General features: G+C 59.7%; 5 protein-coding genes across 6 annotated transcripts; 1 reads left to right on the forward strand and 4 right to left on the reverse strand.

The window, feature by feature from the left end:
• Positions 1-242: 242 nt before the first annotated feature.
• On the reverse strand, positions 243-3,743 carry LOC139170840 (macrophage mannose receptor 1-like). Its single transcript, XM_070758377.1, has 8 exons — positions 3,508-3,743; positions 3,124-3,200; positions 2,733-2,884; positions 1,876-2,000; positions 1,532-1,656; positions 946-1,116; positions 741-845; positions 243-418 (listed from the first exon to the last, which is right to left on the reverse strand). The coding sequence occupies exons 2-8, from the start codon at positions 3,188-3,190 to the stop codon at positions 249-251; spliced, it is 915 nt and encodes a 304-aa protein (XP_070614478.1). The 5' UTR covers positions 3,191-3,200; positions 3,508-3,743; the 3' UTR covers positions 243-248.
• A 1,963-nt stretch (positions 3,744-5,706) lies between these two features.
• On the reverse strand, positions 5,707-6,414 carry RNF224 (ring finger protein 224). Its single transcript, XM_070758164.1, has one exon. The coding sequence runs from the start codon at positions 6,176-6,178 to the stop codon at positions 5,723-5,725; it is 456 nt and encodes a 151-aa protein (XP_070614265.1). The 5' UTR covers positions 6,179-6,414; the 3' UTR covers positions 5,707-5,722.
• A 1,727-nt stretch (positions 6,415-8,141) lies between these two features.
• Positions 8,142-21,301, reverse strand: CYSRT1 (cysteine rich tail 1). 2 transcript variants are annotated; one of them, XM_070758441.1, is made up of 2 exons: positions 20,961-21,301; positions 8,142-9,600 (listed from the first exon to the last, which is right to left on the reverse strand). In XM_070758441.1, exons 1-2 carry the CDS (start codon positions 20,964-20,966, stop codon positions 9,145-9,147), a joined length of 462 nt encoding a protein of 153 aa, XP_070614542.1. In that variant the 5' UTR covers positions 20,967-21,301; the 3' UTR covers positions 8,142-9,144. The 2 variants fall into 2 exon arrangements, with proteins under 2 accessions (XP_070614542.1, XP_070614541.1); XM_070758440.1 differs by lacking the exon at positions 20,961-21,301 and adding an exon at positions 10,198-10,277.
• Positions 13,320-18,675, forward strand: RNF208 (ring finger protein 208). Its single transcript, XM_070758436.1, has 2 exons — positions 13,320-13,816; positions 15,599-18,675. The coding sequence occupies exon 2, from the start codon at positions 16,195-16,197 to the stop codon at positions 16,993-16,995; it is 801 nt and encodes a 266-aa protein (XP_070614537.1). The 5' UTR covers positions 13,320-13,816; positions 15,599-16,194; the 3' UTR covers positions 16,996-18,675.
• LOC139170778 (ring finger protein-like) lies at positions 19,691-20,952 on the reverse strand (the record flags this gene model as incomplete). The annotated part of the gene is made up of 1 exon (XM_070758286.1): positions 19,691-20,952. A coding segment is annotated over one exon (831 nt), but the record flags the coding sequence as incomplete, so codon positions are not given.
• Positions 21,302-22,424: the final 1,123 nt, after the last annotated feature.

A 22,424-nucleotide genomic window follows, 5' to 3' on the forward strand; every position in this document is an offset into this window, starting at 1 on the left:
CCTTCGAGGAAGAGCCACCTGCAACTGCACTCTGTAGTAGCAGTGTTTGGATGACCTCTTGAAGGCACCTGAGGCCCACAGCCCATGGAGAGACCTGGCTTTTCTAGAGCTTTAGGTAAAAGTGAGGTCAGTAGGCCCAGGTCATGCTCCCCATGGTGGGAATCCCCACTGTGTCCCACAACAGCACAAGAAGAGTAAGGAGTTATTCCACAGGCCCCCACACTGCCTCTCTGGCTACTGAGAAGCCGTCAGCCTGACCTCAAGCCATTGCACTCACCGTACTGGAGTTGGCAGACGAAGCCAATGTACTCAGCTGTGGGGCGCACCTGGCAAGTCCTGGCCTCCCACATCCCATGCTGCCCGCCATCCCGGGGCTGGAGGCTGAGCACCGCACACTGGTCCTGCCCTGCGGACGGGCCTAGGGGCAAAGGAGGAGGGCGTGGTGGGCTCCGCCAACCTCCCATGCCTCCAGGACCCGCTGCAGCCTATCCTCACCAGGGGGTGGGAACTTTCTTCGAGATTGCATCACAGCAAAGTTTTAAGATCCACGCTCGCTCTGTTACAGTAAAGCTCCAGCACCAACTGCGTTACCCGTAGGACGGCTGTGCTTGCAACAGGACAGGGAGTTGTTTCTCCTGCCATTTATGACCTCGTTTTAATTATAGCCCAGAATACTCTTTGGGAAATGCCAAGGGAAAGAACCGATTCCAGCCAGGCCCCCCGGGGCCCCCAAGAAGTACCTGCGTGCCAGCGGAGGTAGGTGGGGGCTGAGGCGTCGCTCCACCTCCAGAGGGCTCCCAGGCGCAGGCCGATCCACAGGTGCCAGCCCTCCTCAGGAAAAGCACCTGGGGGAGAGGGGCAGAGCCAGCAGGGCGGATGCAGCTGAGGAACACCTGACAGGAGGCCGCTGAGCCAACCGGGCCTGTGCAACTGCAGACGTCTTACTTGAGAGAAACGTGTTCTCCTCTTCATCGTGGATAATGGCCAGGTTCCCTCCGAGCCCCTGGCAGAAAGACTGGGCCGCTGCCCACGACCTCTGCTCCCAGAAAGGGGGGAAATGGAAGACGTAGCAGTGAGAGCGGAAGCACACTTTCCTGGCACGGCTGGAGAAGGCCCCTGGACGAGAGAGAGGGAAAGAGGCGGGGTTTTCCAGAGGTGCGGATTCTACAATACCCAGGCCCTGGTTTCACAGAGAACCCGGTTTTCCAACCAAGGAGAAGGAGTCCAGCAACGCTTTCGACTTCTCTGGGGAGGAGGGCGGGCGGATTCTCCCCGTTTGGAGCCACTCCACCGCTAAGTAACAGGAAGAAAGGGCCCTTTGCGCCCAGGGCCCCAGGTGGGTGAATTGCCTCATGCGCGTAACAGATGTGCCCCAAGTCAGGTTCGATCAGGAGGAGACGCGGGGTGCCTTTCTCTGCAGTGCCACGGGGCATAGGCCCCTAATTTAATTCCATTTAATCCCACAGTATCTGTCCTCCTGGTCTGGGGTTGGGGGGGAGAACGAACGAGGCAGGCGTTTTTCTTGCCTTACCTTTCATCGGCTTCTCACAGATAAATGAGGTGTTGGACTCGCAGTCCCAGTCTCTCCACTGGGCAGCGTAGATGCCCACAAGCTGGGTGCAGTGCTTCTCCCTGGGGTGGCCCTGGAGCCAGTGGCTGGGGAAATTGGAGAACCCAAAACCGAGGCATGAGTTGGAGGAGATTTAAATAGGACTCTGTGCAAAAAGAAAGTACCTGGACGATCCATGGCCTGGAGGCCACCTTGGAAGGTCTTCTCCAGTCAGGAGGCAACGGGAGAGGAAAGGCCACCTCTGCAGGCTTTGTGCAAGTTGGCTGAAACCCACCAACCAAACTCCAAACTCTTTCTTCCCTCACCTGTACCAACTCTGTGATATTGGAGTTCCATCCACCCAGGTGAGCTGAGCCTCTCGCCATGCCAGTCCAATCCAAAAGTATGAGGCATGACCCCTGGCACCTTCGGTAAGGTCCCTCAGGAACATCTGTGCCAAGGCAAGTGTCAAAGGCAAGATTGAGACCACAGCAGCATTTTCTCGGCTCCCACAGAAAGTGGGCAGCTCTAAAAACAGAATTAAAACCTGCCCTTTTCTTGTTGGGCATAACTATATAAGGGAACGATATACTTAATGTTGCCTATATTGCCAGCTGCCAGACTGGACAGAATAGAAGAAGAAAGAAACCCCCACAGAAGAAGAGGTATCACGTAAAATTTATTATTTATTTATTTATTTATTTATTGGATTTGTATGCCGCCCCTCTCTGTAGACTGTGCTGAAGTGGACAAGCTTACGAGGGAACTGAAAACTAAAAATGAATCGGTCTACTTTGAAATTTGGGAAAAATTATGCCACTGGTGGGAATTGAGGAGGACTGTTGAGATTATGGATCAGTGACAAGTTGGAAATGTAGATATTTTCATCTTAGTGAGAAAAAAAATGGATTTGATATTGATTATAAAGTCTATGTAAAGGAATTGTATTTAGGGGAAGGTGTAATGATGGAAATGTTTAAACTAGAATGTTATGTCATGTCAAATGTTTTTAATTGTATTATAAATAAAAAACTTTTTTTTAAAAAGAAAGTGGGCAGGCTAAGGCTTATCGATGGCCAGTGCAGCAACAGAGCTGTCTCCATGGAAGCTGGACCCAAGCCAACTGCAGGGGGGGTTTCCCCCTCCCTCCTGTTTTCATGCCCCAAGAGAGTGCACCTCTTACCTGCTTGCCATAATCCTTGATGACCACCAAATCTGCTTTCTGGTCCTGACAGAAGACTCTGGCCTGCTTCCAGGAGAGGGCAGGAGCGGACGGGAGATAGAGGCAGAACTCATCTCTGTAGGGGGTCCACTTTGGGGGGCACCACCCCAGTCCTGCATGCAGAAGCAGTAAAGGATCAGGATTTTTGGTTGCTAAACTACGCTTTAGTCCTACGGTGTTTAGTTCCACTCAGTCCTACAACAGCTCCTGAGTTTCAGAGCCATCAGGCTAATAATAAAATGAGACCCGGCAGGCCCTGGGCAGGAGGAAGCCGGCGGAGGGCAGAGCAGCCCTTCCTTCTGGCCCTGCGGGGAGCAAGAGACATAAAAGATGAAGCGCAGCATCCTCTCACCAGGACTTAGGAGGAGCAAGGCCAATGGCCCCCACACCGCCTTCCAGAGCACTCCTGCTCCACCCATCGCACGGACCCTGAAATCAGAGGGAAACCATCTTTTCCGGCAGCCTCCGGTTGCGGAAACCCCTTTAAGGGGACACATTTGCACCATCCATCAAGCCCCGCTGGGCCCTCTCACTGGGCAGCGGCCCAATTACTTGGAAATGCCGTCCATCTGGAACCTACAGCCCCCCCCCCCCAGTGGCTAGAAGGAGGACCAGCGTTTGACCAGGCCGGCAGGCTCCCCCCACCCCCACCCGTGTGAGGGAGGGTCTCTCTGGGGCTCGGCCCCCTCCAGAGCATCCCCTGCCCGCCCTCTCTCAGGGACCCTCGGGGCCTTACCTGGCCCTGCTCACTCGAGGCAGGCTTCCCCGGTGAGGCTGCTGCCACTAGGCCTCAACAGGCCTCACCCAGGCAGGAACTGGAGCAAGAAGGGGGGAGGAAGAGGGGGGGTGCGGGGGGGGGCAGGAGAGGAGAAGTGACTTGGAAATCCAGACACAGCGTGCGCCCCCCCCCCCCCCCAGGGCCAAAGCAGCCAGGGACTGAAGCCTCATACAGGCCTCCCCACCTGGGCTGCCTTCTCCTCAGGGGCCCAGGCTCTCCCCCTGAGCCTCCCCCTGAGGCCCACCGCCTGCAGAGACCCTCCACGGGCTCCCCCCTCCAGAGGGGCCTTCGCTGGCTCCCCCTTGGTGTGGGGCTGCCTGCTGTTTCTCTGTGCCCCCAGGTTCCAATGGTGAGCCTCCGTGGCTGCCTTTTAACAGCATTCTCACCAGTAAGAATTTGCCTGCTTCTTTAAAAAAATCATAACAACAGCCACTTATAAAAAGTCTCAACAAATACCAAGGCAGATTCACATCTGGAAAGACATTTGCGATTTTTAATTAAAAACAATCAAAGTATCTCAAGCTAAAATATGATTTGACAGCAACCAAACCTTTTGGATCCCTTCGTGACAACTCGATGTGGCTCTGGCTGCTTGTCACTCAAACATCGTCCAAGTGGGCAAAATTCAGGATTTTCACCTGGGCCGAATCCGTCAAGTGAAATTAATAATAATAATAATAATAATAATAATAATAATAATAATAATGATAATAATTTTTTAGATTTGTATGCCGCCCCCTCTCCGAAGACTCGAGGGGGATGGAGCTGAGAAACACACAGTTAAACAACATTTTTACCAAGTGTCTGAGAAGCCCTCGTGTATCACAGATTTGAAAATAAAAAATTACTGCCCAGGACTGAGTCCTCATATTAGCAGCTCTGTAGATCTACAATCTAATGTTAACAATCTAATGTTAACATTATTTTCTTCTATTTATGACACAATTCATATCAGAAAATATTTTAATATTAAAATATTACTAGTAATATTACTATTGAAGCATAGTAGTATATTTTTTCACTTGTGAACTCTCAGAAATTCCTGTTTTTGAAGAAGAGACTAATGTAAAAAATTAAGAAATTATTTTCTTATAAACTTATATAAAACTTATAGCGACAAAGAGCTTCAGCCCCCACTAGAATCACACCCAAGGAAGTTCTCCAAAATCGAAAGCAGAGAAGGGCTGAGGGTGTTTGCTCCAAGGATGCCTGGTGCAGCAAAAAGGAATTGGAGGAGGATAAAAGAGGGGAGAAGAGCAGAATAACAGAACTGGAAGTTGGGGGGACTTTAGAGGTCACAGAAACATAGAAAGGTAGAAGACTGACGGCAGAAAAAGACCTCCTGGTCCATGTAGTCTGCCCTTACACTATTTCCTGTATTTTATCTTAGGGTGGATCTATGTTTATCCCAGGCAGGTTTAAATTCAGTTACTGTGGATTTACCAACCACGTCTGCTGGAAGTTTGTTCCAAGGATCACTCTTTCAGTAAAATAATATTTTCTCACGTTGCTTTTGATCTTTCCCCCAACTAACCTCAGATTGTGCCCCCTTGTTCTTGGGTTCACTTTCCTATGAAAAACACTTAAACCCTCCTGAACCTTATTTAACCCTTTCACATCTTTAAATGTTTCGATCATGCCCCCCCTTTCCCTTCTGTCCTCCAGACTATACAGATTGAGTTCATTCAGTCTTTCCTGATCCGTTTGATGCTTCAGACCTTCCACCATTCCTTCCACCATAGGTCTTCTAGTAGGACCTCCTTGCTTAAAGCAGGGGACCTTGCACCACTTCAGACAAACGGCTCTCCACCTAGGACACCTCCCTTCCCTGTGAACATGGCAGCCATTCCAGGCCTGGTGCTTCTCTGGAGAGATCAGAGGCAGAGCCCAAGCCATCGGACGTATTCTGACTGGCACTTAGAACTATGAAAGAACGCAACCTCACTAAGAAGGCAACACGAGGATGAGGACCAGCTGCCTACGCTCTGAAGCAATGCCCATCTTGCCATCACCAAACAAGCACCGAGGATTTGGGACTAGAGGTCTGGCATGCAGCCCGTGGGACTGTTAGGAGATTGGTCAGGAAACCTTGGGAGTCTGAAGTCCGGCAACGAGCAAATGCTGCCCCCCCTCCCTCCCCAGTTACCCCCCCCCAGGTAGGCAGGAAGCTAATTCAGCTCTGGAACGCTGCAGTGGTTCCGCAGCAGAGGGTGGGGTCGCAGGGGCAGCAGCAGCAGCGTGGAAGGCAGGGCTGGGCCTCAGGCAGAAGGTCCTGGAAGGAGCCGCCTGGCTGCTCCGTGATGACCGTCTTCTCCTTGGAGACCCCCTCCAGCTGCAGCCGGCCTCCCTGCCGGGGAAGCGCCTTCTCGGACTTGATGGCGAGGAAGGCCGCCAGGTCCAGGTCCAGCATTGCCACCCCCCCGCGTGGGGTGGGGGTGTTTTGACGGCACTGGGGACACGGGATCCACCGCTGCTCGTTGGCCACCACATTGAGGCGGCGGATGCAGGCCTGGCAAAATGCGTGGCCGCAGTAGAGGCGGCGAGGGAGGCGGGCAGAGAGGTCGTAGCAGCAGTAGCAGATGACGCACTCGAGTTTGAGGCTGCTGGCCGTGGGGATGGGAGCCTCCATGCCGGGCTCCGGCCCAGAAGGAAGGACAGCCCTGCAGGGGGGAACCCAAGGGAAGAGCCGTTCGGGCAGCAGCTCCAGCTGGTCTCAGCCGCCCCCCTTGCAAGTCTGCCGGCTGCAGAAGGCCGTCCGGTCAGGGGCTGCCTCCGAATGCCCATCAGCCCTGAACCTCCTGCATCTTCTGCCAGCTCTGTTTCTGAAGCTCAGAACTACAGTTAAAAGTGGGGAGGGGAAGGGACTGGGAGTACAACTTTCCAGTCACATTGTGATCTGGACAGCCAGGAATTATTTTAGGGGGTGCAATTTTAATGCAAAACTGACCCCTTGGAAGCAGGGGGCAACCAGCTGACCCAGCCAGTCACTGAAGAGCCTTAATTCAAGGGAAGAGCAAGAGAACTAGATGGAAACCCGTCCCAAGTGCAGCACCCCAAAAGGGGTGGCCACCAAAAGTGACCTCCAGGCTCTGGCCAGCAGGCTCCCTTGGGGCTCTGGCCGGTTTCCGTGGGGGAACTTACATTTCCTGCTCCTGATGCATGTCCAGCTTCTGGCTGCAGCCTCTCACGCTGCCAAATTATACGAGAGGTTCACATTTCAGGCAGAGTTGCTGGTACCGTATCTACCATGAGGAGGCCGACTTTACAAGATAGAGTTACTGTTGTCCTGGCCAACAATGGCCACATGATCCCTCCTTGCCTGCCCCCTCCAACCCATCCCCCCAGCCCTGCCCTGGATGCCCGTCATGAAGCCACCTTTGGCCCAAATGGCTGAACTACTCACCTCTCCCCTTCTGCCCCCAGAAAGGGGGAAACGGCCCCCAGGATTGAAAGATAGAGGGGGGGGGAAGAGACAGAGTGACCCTTATATCCTAAGTCCAGGACTGTCCAAGAGGCTGAGAGAAGAACAGCCGGAAGAGATGAGACCCGGGGGGGGGGTGTCCCTGGGAGACCCCTCGTGGGCAGCGTGGGGGACCCACACTGCCCGCAACAAGGGCTATGGCAGAGTGGGGGGCTGCTGGCAGAGCTGCTGCAGATTCAGATGAGCCTCGATATCTTGGAACCTCGTGGAAACGTCGCCAGAAATCTCTGAATCCTACACGGAAAGGAACCCAAATATGCCAAGACCTTCATATATGTATATATATTATATTAAAATATATATAAACAATATATAAACAATATATATATATATATATATATATATATATATATATATATATATATATATATAATTTATTTTATTTATTTTAATTTATTTTAATTAATTAATTAATTTGTTTCTATGCCGCCCAGTCCCGAAGTCCACTATACTTTTCTACCCACACCGAAAAAGAATTAGAGGGAACATTGACTGCAAGGCCAGAAACGGGGCAGCAGGAGGAGGGGAGGCCGGGTGGGGGGGCGGAAGGAAAGCACGGCCCATGTGTGTGTGGGGTGTGTGTGTGTGTGTGTGTGTGTGTGCCAGACCTGGAGCAAGCCCTCTCTTGCCTGGCTTCCTCCTGCACCAAAGCCAGCCAGCAGTGGGGAAGGCACCTGTCTGGCCACATTCCTCAAGCTCTCATGAGGGGGGGGGGGGGAGGCTCAGTGGAGGGAGGCACAGCACCCAGGAGACGGGGGGGGGGGATGTAGGAGGAAAGGGAGGAGAATGAGCCTTTCTCCTGGGGAGGGGGACATTTAGCTGGTAACTGCCTGCCTGCCTTCTGCTGCTTGCTTGCATGCTGTCCAATGGCTGCAGCTGAACAGCCCCCCACCCCACCCCACCCCCCACCCCGTCACAAGCAGGAAGGAAGGAAGGCAGGCAAGAAGGGAGCGAGACTGACATGCGTGTCAGTCTCTACATGCTACAACTCCCATTCCTTTCCCGCAACTGGGTGAAACTGACCGGGGGGGGGGGGGGGGAACCTTTTGGGCCAAGTACTTAAAATGGACTAATTTACAGAATGTGTCAGAAATCCAGGACTCCAGTGGAATTGAAATTTGGCAAATTTTATAAAAGCTTTTGTGAACAAGATTATCATAATATAAAATGTCATAAAGTGTTTCCTGTGCAGGTCAGTATGGGCCATTTTCAAGGCTGGAATGTCTTTGAGTGTCTTCCGCTGATGGCCAGGCAAGAGACCCTCCCCCACTGTGGAAGGAACCGAAAAATCCGGTGGAGAAAAACCTCCCGACAGAGGAGCCAACAGTCCGTGGGGTTGCCCAGTACAGAAGCCCAAGGCCACGCCATTCCTCGCGCTGCGCCCTACATGCAATGAATTTTGATGCTCCTCCTTGGCTCAGAGTTGGGCTCTGCTTTCCAGCCCTCCGGAAGCCGGCTCCTCCAGGGCCGCAGCCCCACAGCCCACCCCCGCCTGCTCCGTCCAAGCCCTCCATGGCCAGGCAGGGCTGTCACGGCGTGGCATGGAGAACGAGGCAGGGTGGCGCCAGTGGGGAGGCTGGTGGGGCAAGGTTGGCAGGGGGGACGCGGAGTCCGTTGGGGCTGACCTTCCGAGTGTGTGTCCTGGGCAGGCTGCCTTGGGCGAAGAGAAGGAGAATGCAGGCCTGGCCCTGGCTGGCTGGGCGAGGACAAGATTTATGACCCTGGTTATTAACAGAGAACTTCCAGCACACCTTGTTTTAGAGGGCAGAGGCCAAGGGCCGCACCCTGAGCAAGCAAAGCCGGCCTTCCACCCACTGGTAGCCACACACGCCTGCCCGAGTCCAGTGCCCGGCCCACCCTCCCTCTTCTGCCGCCACTCCCCTCCTGAGCAAGGGCAGGGAAGGCACCACAAGCCGGGCCTCCAGATCAGGGCTAGTGCCACGTCCAGCCTTCCTCCTCCTCCTTTGCCAGGGGAACCTTCTCCCCACTCTTCCTGGAACGCGGGCTCAGAGGTTGCCTCCAGGGAAGCGGGGGGGGGGGCCTCCTTGGGGCCTCAGGTCAGAGAGAGGCTGGTGCCCAGCAGTGGGGCAGGTCCGACCCCAGCGGCTCTGCGGTTAGGAGACAATGCAGCAGCACTTCCTGCAGCAAGGGGAGCAACAGCAGGCGCAGCAGCCAGGATCCGCAGCCGCTTCGGGGTGGCTCTTCCAGTGGAAAGGCTCCGGAGGGCCCAGCCTGGGCCCCTTGAGGCTGGCGTAGGGGTTGGTGGGCCTGGCTGGCGACTCCACCGGCACTTGGCCCTCCCAGGCCAGAGGGGGAGTCTCCTGTGGGGCTGCCGAGCAGGGGGGCAAGGCGCCCGGACTGGAGTCTTCGCCCAGGTAGCATCTCAGGAAGTCGTCCTTCAGCTGGGCCCGCGGAACGGTGACGCTGGCATAGGGGTTTTCGATGGTGAAGCCCCGGTCCATGGCTGCCTGCTGGGGCTCCTGTGGGGACCAGCCTCTATGGGAGGCACCGGGCGGCTGGCCCTCCTGCTGCTCCTCCTCTGGTCCGGTGGCCAAAGAAAACAACCAGCGCTTGGAGATAAAAAGGAGATTCCCTTGTCACTCATCTCCCCAGGTCGAAGAGCAAGAAAGGAATCAAAGTGAAACTAATTTTGGTAAAAACAGGGTGGAAGTCAGGAATCAGCCGCCCCGGTTTTTCTGGGAGAGGGGTGGGAGCAGACTGGCATTGCGGACGGGGGCCAGGTGGGGGAGAGCCTGGGTCACAGCCCCCGTCTGCCTTGTGGCCTGGGGCCCCTCCTGTTGCCTGGACAGCTGCCCAAACCGAGCTCTCTGGCCTTGGTGACAGGAGCACAAAAGGAAACAATGAGGAAGTGTTGCTGGGGGGGGGGGCAGCGGGCTGTCCGGTCTCCAGCATTTGCTCACGGGCTTCCCACATTCCCTGGTCCTTGGGGGGGGGCTGTCCCCTGGGGGCACGGGGCTCCCGCCCTGCGGCTGTGTTGGGGGAGCCCTGTCCGAGCTTCTTGGGGGCCAGCTCAGCGGGGGAAGCCCCTCCGCGGCTTGACCTCCGCTTCCTGCCTGCGGACCCCGGTGCCGCCCCCGGAACCCCCCGACCCCCGCCAGGCCGTGGCTGCCCGGAGAAGAGTCGCCCTCGGCGCGGCCGCCACCTACCTGGCAGGACTGTCGGCAGCAGACGCCGCTCGCCCCGCTCGGCCCCGCCTGCTCCGCCTCCAGCCCGGAGGGACCCGGCGGCCGCGCCCTCCCTCCCCTCCCGCCCGCCCCCGCCCTCAGCGGCCTCCGCCCAGCAGAGTTCGGCCCCCTCCGTCCGCCCTTCTCGCCTTCGGGGCGGCACGCGCAGCGAAGGCCTCCGAGGGGCCCCGCTCCCTGGCCCCCGACGCCGACGGCGGTCCGTCCTCGGGGGCGGGGAGGAGCCCCGAGGCGCGAACCGACGGGCGAAGCCCCCGCCCCGCCCCGCCCTCGCCGCCTGGCCAGCGATGGCAGCGGCCCAAGAGCCCCGGGCCCACCGGGAGGGGGCTAAGGGCGGCCCGCCAAGCTCCCGCCCCGCGTGGGAAGAGGAAGGGCCTGAGCGGGGCTTCCCAGCCAGCACCCCGGCGCCCCCTCCCCACCGTGCAGAAAGGTCTGCTCTGGCAGGGCAGGCGCAGTTCCCCAGAGCCGACGCTAGGGGTCAGCCCTCGCCCGCCTTGGCCCGCCGCCCTCCCGATCGATGCTGGGGACTGGAGAATTGGGGAGGTGGGGGGGGTTAGGAAAACGAGCCTTAGGGTTGAGCTCTGCCCGCGACGCCTCCCGAGTCTTGACCAACAACGCGTCCGGACTTTCATGGACACCGAGAGTCTCTGCACCAAAGTCCCGAGGTGACCAATCCCTCTTGGCCAAGAAAGAGTCCCACCCTCGTCCATTCTACTGTCTCCTGTGAGACCTTAAACGAACTGCTACACAGATCAAAGGGAAAGAAAACGCCACTTTCCCCTCGGGACCCTGTCCTGGTTGCCAAAGTGGTTCACACACACACACACACACACACACACCCCTGCTCAGCTCAGGGCAGCCCCTCAGCCCGAGGGCCTTGCGCAGTGGTGGGAAAGCCCCCCCCCCCCCCTCCAGCAGAGGAAAGCCAGCCATTGTGACCGCTCACGGAGACTTCGGCTGGAGGAGAAACTGAGGATTTCCTGTCCCGGAACCAGCACTTCCGCCTCCCGGGCCCCTCCCTGTGGCTACCCCCCCCCCTCCGGTGGTGAGGGCTCCACCCTCGTCCTGCCCTGCTGTGTGTTGCCTCTTAGTCATGCTTAGCACATTTCCCAGCCCAACAAGTCATGACTGGGAGCAGCGATGTGATTCTCACCCGCACCCTCCCCATACCAAGTCATGAGCGCAAACGGCTCGCTTGGCTTCCCCAGGGAAGATTTGGGGCCGTTTGCCGCCCTCAGCATCCTTCAGTTAAATGGGCATCACCTCCTGCCCTCGCTCGCTCAGTCCAACCAGTTTCAATGAAATCCGGGCATATTTGCATGTGAGTTAAGCTATTAGATTTGAAGGGAGGCGTAAGGCACCAGTAACAAATAAAGCTTTTTGTTCTACTTGAAGGAAAAACAAGGCCTCGTTTATGGACAGGGCCTGGGCGGAAACAGGCTGCTCTGCCTCAGAATCCCTCTTCAAAGATGGCGTCCGCCAGGGCCCCCCCCTGCGAGCATAGTCCTCATGCCCCCCCCCCCCCTGCCTCCATGGACAGTGGGGCAGGGCAGGGGCCGCCAAGGGAGACTGAAGGGCTGGAGAAACATGGCAGCTTTGTGCAAAGGGAAGACCCCAAACACAGCTGGGGGGGGGAGGAAAGGGGGCGGGTGCTGAGCCCGGTCCCACGAGAAGGACAGGCGGCCTGCCATTGGGAGCCAGCCAAATTCCCCGGATCCTCTTTGGCTGGGACCAGGGACTCCCCATGTGGGGCCGGGAGACAGCACTGCTCCCAAGATGGCCGTATTCACCAGGAACTGCGCCAATTGCTGCCCTCTTTCTCCTCCGCCAATCACTTTGGCAGCCTGCTCAGGCCAACTTTGCAAACGGGAGACTCCGCAGGAGGTTTCCAGGTTGTCCGAAGAAACAAATGCTTGACCAAGGGGAATCATCCTGCCAGGCAACCCACGGAAGTAGCCTCTAAGAGAGCGTTGGGGCCACTTGAGTGCCTTGTCCAGAACACTGGATGAGCGTTGTCTCACGGGGGGGGGGGGACACCTGATCAGGACACGGCTGAGCCGAAACTGAAGAGGTGGGTGGGAAGAAAAGTGGAAAGAAAGGGGGATTTCCCAGGTAGTCTGATTAACTGGGGGGGGGGGGAGCACAGACAGGGAGGGTGTGCGTGCAGGTGCAGTCATTTGTGGCTCTCCTGTTGGGTTAATGAACGAATTTTGCTACCCACAATCAATGATTTTTCCCACTTTTTGGGGAAAAAACAACCTCCATCCTTTCTCCTGAAGCCCTCAGCAAGTTTTCTTGCCTGTTCTATGGGTGTCCCCTGCCCTGACCCATGTGGGACACAGACCCACGGGGAACAAAAGGACCCCCTCCCTCGCCTCCATGCCTTTTGCCAAGGCCCAGCACAGCTCCAGAGTCTGCTCAGCAGCAAGACAACGGCCTGGGCCAAAACCCCGTCCCACCTTGAGTGGAGTCTTAGTGCTGGCGTTATTTTCCAAGCAGTTTACGAGCTTGGGACAAAGGGGGGGATTAAAAGGGATTCAGGGAGCTGCTTCTTATGGAGGCCAAGATGGAAAAAAATGCCAGGTGGGTCCTGTGATTGGGGAATGGAAAGAGCAGGGGGGGCGGCACCTGGGACGCTAGAAAGGAGGCCACCCCTCCCCCCCACCAGCATCAGGGGGGGCAGGTGTCTCTTTCTATTTCCACTGGGGGGGGGGAGCAGGCTAAGCAAGTTTGGCCAGGCTGGCCGGGAGGAGGGGCCGGGAGGAGGGTCGACCTCTGCTCCAGCCCAGCAAGAGCCCACGGAAGCATCCAAGGCTGCCGGGGGGGGGGGGGGGCTGCTGCGGCTGCAAGGCCCTTTCCTCTCCTTGGGGCGCCAGAGCGACCTACCCCGCAGGGCTCTCGTTCCAGGCTCCAAGGGGAGGCCCACCCGGCAGCCGGAAGGAAGCGGCTGCAACTGCCTCTGCCTCGGCGGGTAACTTCGCAGCGGCCGGGCGGGCGAGGGAGGCGGACCAGAGGCCAGCGAACGGCCGCTTCCTGCACGACCTGCCCCCGGGAGCTTCTCCGCAGCGCGACGGGCGGGAGCGGGCGGGCGCTAAGGCAGCGCAGCCCGCGAGGTCGGGCCGGCGGCGGCGGCTGCTGATTGAGGGAAACGTGAGAGGAGCGAGCGGGGCTGCCCGCATCACTGCAGTGCTCTCACTGCGGAAAGAGCGGGCGACGGAGGCAGGCGGCGGGCGCGGGAGGGCAGGCGGGCTCCGCGATCGACCAGAAGCAAACAGCCTCGCCGTATCCCCGGCCTGCCGCAGGACAGGAGGCAAAGCCGCCATCGCGGCCTCTCTTGGGTACCAGTCGCGCCCGGGCGCAGCTGAGCATCCCGCTCCGTTTCGGAGCCGCTAGGAAGCCGGAGAGGGCCCGCCGCCCGCCCGCCCTCCGCGCCTTTCCGGCTACGGGGCGCTTCGGCTGAGCCGGAGGACGCGGCGGCCGCTCCCCGCGCACCTGCTCCTTGGCCGAAGCGGCGCCAACTGTTGGGGAACCGGCCGCGGAGGATGCCCAGAGCCCCCGGACTGACGGGTGGGAAGCGCTGCAGGTGAGGATCTGGGAAGGCGATTGCGGGCTGGTGGCTGGGATGCCCACGAGCGAGGGGCTGAATGTCGACGGGCTTGCCTGAGACCAAGCAGGCCGTGGGCTTCTGGGCCTCTCTCTGGCCTGAATTCGCCAGGCACAAAAGACGCCCCCCCCCCCCACGAGCGTCGTTCCTCCACCCCCCCCTCGGCAAGGAGGCCTCTGCAAGGCAGAATGGATTGGGCGGCAGGTGCGGCTCTTTCGGAGTGGCCCCCCCACCAGAGTGGCTTTGATTTCTGCCCCAGAGGGATGCAGGGCCTGTGAGCCCCCCCCCCCAAGAGGATATGGAGCTTTGTGCCAGGTGGTCCCCTTCTTCTCCTGCTTTGCCATCACCGCTCATCTGCCGCCCAAAGGCATCTGCCAAGTGTGGTGTCCAGAGAACTCTGGGGTCGCTCCAGGCCGTGAGCCTCCTTTGCAAAACGGGCTCCTGGCCAGGCTTGGTGGTCTCGCCTCGTGGCTCCTTCGTCTTCCCTCATTGCTCCCAACGGGTCGGTGAGCCTCTCCCTTCCAAAGTGTCCCAGTCGCATTGCAACACGAAGTTGTTCTCCTGCACAGTCTCCCCTCCTGGTCCACATTGAGGCCTCCTGGCTGGGCGTGGGGGTCCGTAGCCAGCGGTGTCCCTTGGATCCCTTAGATTTGTCTTTGGACGGAGTCACGTGAGATTCGAACAGGGATCCAGAGGCCCACATCCTCCCAGCCTTTCAGTGCAGGCCGCTTTCTCCAGCAACAGCCCCCCCCACTCCTGGTCTTTAACCAACCCGGGGGCCCCCACCCAGAGAAACAAAATCTTCAGGCTGACTTTGGCCTCTCGGAGTTCCCAGATCCCCCCAGAAGAGGAAGCGGCTGCCATCGCAATCCGCCTCTGTGGCCAAGTGGTGGGTTGAGAGCCGTGACGCGGAGCAGGGGCCGAGTCTTCCAAAGTGCCAGCAACTCTTCGGGCAGTTTGGAAACTTGGCGGCTGCTGCTGCTTGAGCGGATTGTTCCTGGCAGCTGTGGGCAGAGACTGGCACAGCCCTGGCCCTGTCCGAGCCCTGGGGGCATGCGCAGGGAGGCCAGGGCTCATTTCGAAACATTCCCATGTGGCCCCCTTGCACCTCACCCGTGTCCGGAGTGCGTTGGGGCCCACAGGGTCTTTTGCAGGGTTTATATTCTCACATGCCTGGGTCCTGCGCATTGCACACGTGCTACGCCCACGAGGCTTCAAAAATGTCTTGCCAGAGCACTAGACCCGGTCAAGAGCTCCCTCGGGCCCCCCAGGCCTGTCTGCAGGGAGGGGTGGTAGCTGAAGCCCAGATAAGAGGCTTGGCAGAGAAGGCTCCCAATTTGGTCCCTGCTATCTCTGGGCAGGAAGCTCAGGGACAATCGGTGCCGAGGGAAGGGGGCCCACAGCCCCGCCTGGCATGGCCGCTTCAGAGCAGCAGCCAGAGGAGCATAAAAATGCTCCTAGCCCACAGCGAGTAAATACACAAAAGGCAAAGAGGCACCGAGTAAATCAGGGAACAACACAGAGAGAGAGAGGAGAGAGAGGCCATGGCCAGTGGGGACCTGACACACAGAGCCCGGGGGAGAAGCTTGGCGGGATGGCTGGCATTGCAAAAGTATTGGATGGCTGGCATTTCTCAATGCCTTTTAGAGCCCACGAGTGGTTTTATTGCGCCCACCTGCTGCTTGGGGGCAGGGGGAGTAAAGGCACCCACCAACGCTGCCCTCCTTCCAGTGACACGCGCTGCTCTCCTTTGTCTTCCAGGAGCCTGAAGGGCCAAGCCAGTTCCAAGTGAAGGAGGGGAAGCTGCCCCCTGGGAAGCCCTCTGCCCGGCACCTGAGCAGGACCTGCCCCACCTGGGGGCCTTTTCCTGGGACCGGATCTTCAGGAACGAGCGTGGAGGAAGGTGCACGTCAGAGCTCAGGAATTTGCAAAACACATTCTTGAGTGTTGTTAGGATCTCCCCACATGTAAACAGGAACCGAGGTGCGAGGGGAGGGATCTGGACACTCCAGCCGCATTCCATCCACTCCTCCCCACCTGAATGGGCTCAGCCACACCAGCAGGGCGGAAGACAGCCCACCCGCCAGCCTCCTCTCCTGGCCCTCCCGCCGGCCGGGGCTCCTCCTGCCAGCCAAGCGGACGCCCGGGGAAGGAGGCATAGAAACCGTTCCTGGAGTGCGTATCGGCCCGGGCCTTGCATCCTGCCTTGCCCAGAAAGCGTGGAAGGCCCAGGCCGCAGCCATTTTGGCAGCCCTGCTGCAGGATGCATCTCTGCCCTGCTGTCCCCCTCCAGCGTTGCCCCTTCGTGGTCCGCGCCCGGTTCAAAGCCCGGCTTGCCGCAAGCCCCATCTAGCCTCATGCAGGAGGCCTTGGGAGGACACAGAGCTGCGGACAAGAAGGTGAAGAGCCTCCTCATGTCATGTCTGAAAGGGCAGCAGGTCATCATCAAAATGGAGGCCATGAAGATCATCCACCCTGAAAAGTTTTCCGAGCTGCAGAGCTCCCAGTCACGCTACGTCCCAGCCCCCCACCGGGACCCTCCCCTGGTTGCCAAGCGGGCCTGGCCCTCGGAGTCCGAGATCATCGTGAACCAGGCCTGCACTGACATCCCGGCCTTAGACCGCAACCCAGGGCCTCTGGGGCTGTCCCGGACCCCGCCCCTGCCCCGGCGGGAGCGGCTGTATCCAGGGCAGCGCAAGGGCAGCTCCGACATTTGCTACCACCGCCAAGCCCCGACCTCGGATGAGGTGATCGTCAACCAGTATGTGCTGCACCCTTCCACTCCGTCCGAGCCCCTGGAGTGCCCCACCTGCGGCCACACCTACAACTTCACCAACAAACGTCCACGCATCCTCTCCTGCCTGCATTCGGTGTGTGAGGAATGCCTGCAGATCCTCTACGAGTCCTGCCCCAAGTATAAGTTCATCTCCTGCCCCACGTGCAAGAGGGAGACGGTGCTCTTCACCGACTACGGGTTGGCTGCCCTGGCGGTCAACACCAGCATCCTCAACAGGCTGCCGTCCGAAGCACTCTCGGCCAACCAGGCGCAGTGGAGCAGCGAGACCGATCGCAGCTGCTATCAGACTTTCCGCCAGTACTGTGGGGCGGCCTGCACATGCCACGTCCGGAACCCACTCTCTTCATGCGCCATCATGTAAGCTGTGTGTCCACCCCGCCCCGCTCTGCCCACAGCTTCTCACCGGCCTTGGCAGTGGGACTGCATGAAGGAGGAGAGGGTGGCTCCCACAGGTCCTGGGAGATGCCCAGGCCAACCAGACTGGCCCTCCAGGACCAGCAGCCCCCCGGCGGCAGATGCCCCGAGTGGGGGTGGCTGCTGCTTTAAGGAGAGGAAGTAGTCCTGGGGGTCATGCCTGGTTGGGAGGGCTCGCTCTTGGGGGGGGGGAGGCGGCTGTTGGAAGAGCCACCAGGAGACGTCGTGGAGATCCAACCGCCCACTGCCATCCCCTTCCACCTGCCTGCCCCCTCCTCTGCGCATCCCGAGAGACCCCAAGCCACGTTTGGCCTGGCTAGGCTCTTCAAGGGCTGGAGGTGGTCTCTTTCCCTTCGGCCAAGTCCTGGCGGGGGAGAAGAGGGCGGCCGTTGGGGGAAGACGAGCCAAGGCAGGACCCTGGAACAACCCCCAAACGATGCCAGGCGGGGCCTGTGCTGGGAAACCCAAGGCAGACGCCAGTTTTAAGTTATTTGCCAAAGCTTCCGATTGTGTGGCCAAGTGTTGTAAATTCACTCCGTGCAAACAGGAATTGCTAAAGAATCGCCTGGTTTTCCTCATGCAAATTCTTAAGGGAAGTGGAAAACAGATGTACAATTCTAGTCCTCATTTTGGAGGATGCGTCCTCAGCACTGTTTCAGAAATGCATCTTATTTGGGCCCCGCTGAGAGGGCAGTGATCCTGGGGTTGCGTCTCCTGGGGCAAAGGGAAAGGGGGCCCCCTGGCCATGGAAGCTCCAGGCTTGGCAGGCAGCAGCCCCCCCCCCCCGGTGACCCTGAATCTCCCCCTAGGAAGGAGGAGGGGCTTTTCCCCACCTAGGGCGATTTCAGGAGTGAACGGGGCCACTCCCCAGCTGCACATGGGCCCCGAGAGCAGCCTTTGGGACCCCTCAGTCCGTGAAAAAGACCGAAGGGGGCAAAGAGGGGTGGCCGAAGCAGCCTGATCACCACGACAGTATCACGCTGGAGGGAGGAGGACGCCGACTTCCTCGGGCAGAGGCTGCTCTGGGGGGAAGTGCCAGTCTTGCAAAACGCTTTGTGCCAAGCTAGAGAAAAACAAAGCCATAATGTGATCTGAGCCCCCAAAGTAGCAGAGGTCGGGCTCGGAGAAAAGGGACCCTCCTCTTGAGGTTCAGCCCCATGCAGCCCCCTTCAGTTGCCCTGCGGGGGTCTTTCTAGGGGTAAACCAGGAAGGCCGGCACGCTGGGTAGTGAGGAGGGCTGGGAACCAGGCCTGGTGGGAGCCCAACAAACCTCCCAAGAGGGACGCTGACTCTGGCCAGCTGGGTGATGCCCACATCGGCCAGAGCCGCCTTAGCCAGGCTGCCCTTGGCTTCGCTTCTGCAGAACAGGGAGCCCTCCGCTGGGTCCCTCTCAAGGGATGAGCGGAGGAAGGCGGCCTGGGCGCTTCCTGTCTGGCCTCCCGGGAACACCTTGGCCCAGGAGAGGTCTAGGGCTAGCTTGGCCAAAGGCCAGATGGAGAGAGGGAAAGGGGGCGCTGCAACCCATCAACCCTGAAAACAAGAGGGCTGATGAAGAAGATCCTGTTTTATACCTGGTGGTCTCCTTAACCCTCAGCCAAATCTAAATAAAGAATGCTCCTGAACCATTCACATGTGTGGGGGTGTGTTGTGAGGGAGGGAGGGAGGGAAGGAAGGAAGGAGGGAAGGAAGGAAGAGGGACAGAGAGAGAGAGAGAGGAGGCAACTGTCTGTGTGAGAGGAGGTGGGGGAGAGGTCAACCTGCAGAGTCCTTGGGGTGGACAGGGGCGCTGGAACAACCGGGGCCGCAGAGGTGGGGCTTCCTCAGCTGACCGCTTGCTCTGCCTGCAGCCAGAGAGCCCAGCGGTGGCTCAGCGCCCTCCTTGCCCTCACCCACCAGCACAACAGGAAGACCCAAAGGCCACGCACGCTCACCACCCCACCACCTGGAACTGTTCTGAGCCCCAGCCCCCCCCATAGCCTGACTTTGGGCGGGGGGCATTGCCAGCTCTTCCTCTTCTGCAGCAGCTCCCTGCCTCCTCCAAGGTGCCCGGCTAAACCCTGGCCTCCAGCCTGCAGCTTCAAGGTAAACCTGGGAGTGGGGGAGGGGCGTTTACCTTGCCCCTCCCCCTCTCTTCCCCCACACAGCCCTTGCCACAAGGTGGAAAGAGGAAGTGGCTCTTTTGCGGAAGCTTTGCAACTGCAAGGGAGAAATGCTTGAGAAGGGGGGCTGACCACTACCGGCTGCCAGGTTGACTCAGCCTTCTGTCCTTCCAAGGTGGGTAAATGAGGACCCAGACTGGGGGGCACTGGGCACAAGCACACAAGAGAGCACACAACCCCTCAGAGAGGTCACTGCGGCAGGCCAGTGGGGGAGAAGAGGCTCTGGGGGCAGCTGGGGTGCCCCTCCCCCTCCCGCCCTTCAGGGCAGGCAGCCCCTCCTTCCTCCCAGTCCTCCCGAGAGACGTGTGGGGCTGCGCAACTGGCTCTCCTCCCCTTTCCTACGCAGCTCTTCCTGCCGTCCTGGGGGAGGCACTCGGGAGCCCCCCCCCAAAGGGACCCACATTGGCTCACTAAGCAGAGCCGGTTCCAGGACCAGAAAGAAAGTCACACACACCTGGCTAGAGAAACACTGAAAGCAACAGCCGTTGTCGGAAAGCCTTTATGTGGGTCTGCCCCAGAGCGCTGGCAATTTGCCCTTCAGGGGGGCAGGAGGGAGGGGCACCGGGGTCTTCTAGCTGGGCAGACAGGTGAAGCAGCTGCCGCCAAGCCTCCTTGCGAGGGTACAATCCAGAGAGGGTCAGCTGGGGCAGAACAGCCAACGGGCTCCTGGGCAGCTGCTGACCTGCTCTCTCCCTCCGCTTGGGGCCGGCCGTGCCAGCCGCTCCCGCCTCTGCCCTTCTCCACCGAGCAAGCAGAGGCCGCCTGGCAGCTGCTGAGTCATGCGAGCCAGAACTGCCCGGCAGCTCCCGCCGTTCCCTGTGCCCTGCTGCCTCTGGACCAGGACCACGAGGAGGAGGAGGAGGAGGGCAGCAGCCGTTCCCTGCGACGCTCCGTCAGTCGGTCGGTCAGCCGGCCTACTGCTCCAGGATGAGGAAGAGCAGCAGCAGCAGCAGGATGGGCAAGAAGACCAGCAGGAGGCTCAGCATTTCCGCCGCGGCCAGTGCCAGGAGGGCCACCCGGTAGCCCCAGGGGCATCGGCGCTCCAGCTCCGCCAAGCCGCCCACCAGGCAGGCCGGGTAGCGGAGGCAGGGGAAGAAGCCCATCACGCGGCTGGTGTGGAAGCGCACGCGGAAGTGGTGCTCCAGCCCTCCCCAGAAGCCGGGCTGCCGGGCTGGCAGGGGGATGAAGGCCGGGGGTGCCGGACCCTGGGCGGCAGTGAGCAGGAGCAGCTCCTCTTGCAGCCTGCAGATCTCCCACTCCATCATGGGGGTCCTCTGGCGGCAGATGGGGCACTGCACGCGGCCAATGTCGGCTGCACTGCCTGCTTGGAGGATGGCCTGCAGGCACTGTCCGCAGAGCACGTGGCTGCAGTTGAGGAGGGCCGGCGGGTGCCGGTCTCGGTCGTAGAGCTCCGTGCAGATCGGGCACTCCTGCTCCTCCCCTCCCAGGGGGCTCTCGGCTTCGATGCAACAGGACCGACCCACGGCCCTCCTGCCCAGCAGGCAAACCCCTTCCGTCCCCTCTTGCCCCAAAGGCGGGCAGCTCTCCTCCTCCCCCTCCTCCCCCTGCCCAAGTGTTGCGAGTCCAGCTGGGCCACAGGCCTCTTCGGTCACAGGAGACCCTCCAGCCTCCACTCCCAGCTGACCCAGACTTCCTTTTGTATGCCAAACGGTGGGAGTGCTGTGTGGCTCCTCCTCCTCCGATCCAGAGGGGTCGTCTGCTGCCAGCCCAGTCCCGAGCCCTTTGCCCTCACCACCATCCTCTTCAGGCGGGGGACCGGCCCACTCTTCCTGCACCAAGCCTGGCTGAAAGTTGCCCGCGGAGGGTGCGGCGCTGAACTCAGACGCCTCCTTCTCGGGCTGAACTGTTTCCCCAAGTTCCGAATCCGAGGGGATCGGCCCCATCCCCGTCTCGCTCCCAGCTTCAAGGTGAGACAGTCCGGAGCTGCCGCCTTCTGCTTCTTGGGGCCACAGAAGTCGCACCCGGGACACGGCTGGCTCCCATCTCGCCCAGCCTGGGACTCCTGCCTGGGGAGGGCGGCTGCCTCACGCGCTCCGCGGCCCAGCGGACTGACCCAAGCGGCTGCCAACAAGCTCCTCTCTCAGCTTGCGACAACAACCGAGACGACGCTGGGTGGAGGGCGGAGCAGCTTCCCGTCGGCTGCAGGCCAGAGGGCGGGGGTGGGGCCGGGCCGGCTGAACAGGTAGGACTCTCCAGGTTGCTCCATGGGCAGCCCTGCTGGCGGGCGTGGCTGCTGTTCCTCCCTTGGAGAGAGGGGGAGGGAGGACGCCCAGCACAAGGGCCACCACCACCACCACCACGGCCATTCTGTTGGAGGGGCTGGGCTGCTCCCCTCCCTTGGGCTGGGCCGGCTTTCTTTGGAGGGGGAGGAGGGGGGGACGTGTGCTAGGAGGGGTCTCCTTGGATGCTCCCAGGGGCCCCAGCTCAGAGCACAATTAGGGCAGCGCCTGCCCTCCCTCCCTCCGCCAGGGGCCTTTGGGCTTTCTGACGCTGCTCCGTGTCTCCCCGAATGCGAGATCCTGCCAAGGGACCAGGGGGCCGAGACTTCCGGAGGCAAACTCTCCCCTTTTTTCTAACATCATGTCCCCCAGCTCTCCACTCACGCCCACCTTCCAGTGTGGGGGGGTGGCCGATGCTTCTCTGCTTGCGGGGGGGGGCACAGCAGCAGCAGGGCAGGGGGTGGATGGTCAGTGAGGGAGGGCAGGAGCACTGGGGAAGGCCAAGAGGCCCGGCTCGGAGGGTGGGGGTTGACCTGAACGGCCCCCTTCCAGTCGGCTGTGTCCTGGCCTCCTTCCTTGCTGGGTCCTGGTCTGCCTCTGAAGGACAATGCCCTGGGCAAATGCCTCAGCCGGACCTGTTTTGGGGGGGGGCACACCTGCCCCCTGAAAGACAAAGGCAGGAAACCCCCTGAAAAGGACGGAGGGAAGGCCTCCCTGGCCAGAAGCCAGAGCCGGGCTGGCTGGGAAGTGACCGTTCTGGCCTGAGAAGCCCCCGGGCTGCTCCTGAAAGGACAGATACTCCCCCCCTCCCTCCCTTGACCCCCAGATTTGAGAAGAAAACAAAATGTTCCCCCTTCTGCACACCAGGAAGAAATTCTACCTCTGACAGTGAGAAAAAGAATAAATTCTCAGCCCGGCAAATATTTTCGCAAACTCTGTAGAGGCCAAAGTGATGGGAGGAGGCAGGACCCTCTCAA

This window comes from Erythrolamprus reginae, chromosome 8 (genome assembly GCF_031021105.1).
Source record: "Erythrolamprus reginae isolate rEryReg1 chromosome 8, rEryReg1.hap1, whole genome shotgun sequence".
NCBI classification, from domain to species: Eukaryota; Metazoa; Chordata; class Lepidosauria; order Squamata; family Dipsadidae; genus Erythrolamprus; species Erythrolamprus reginae.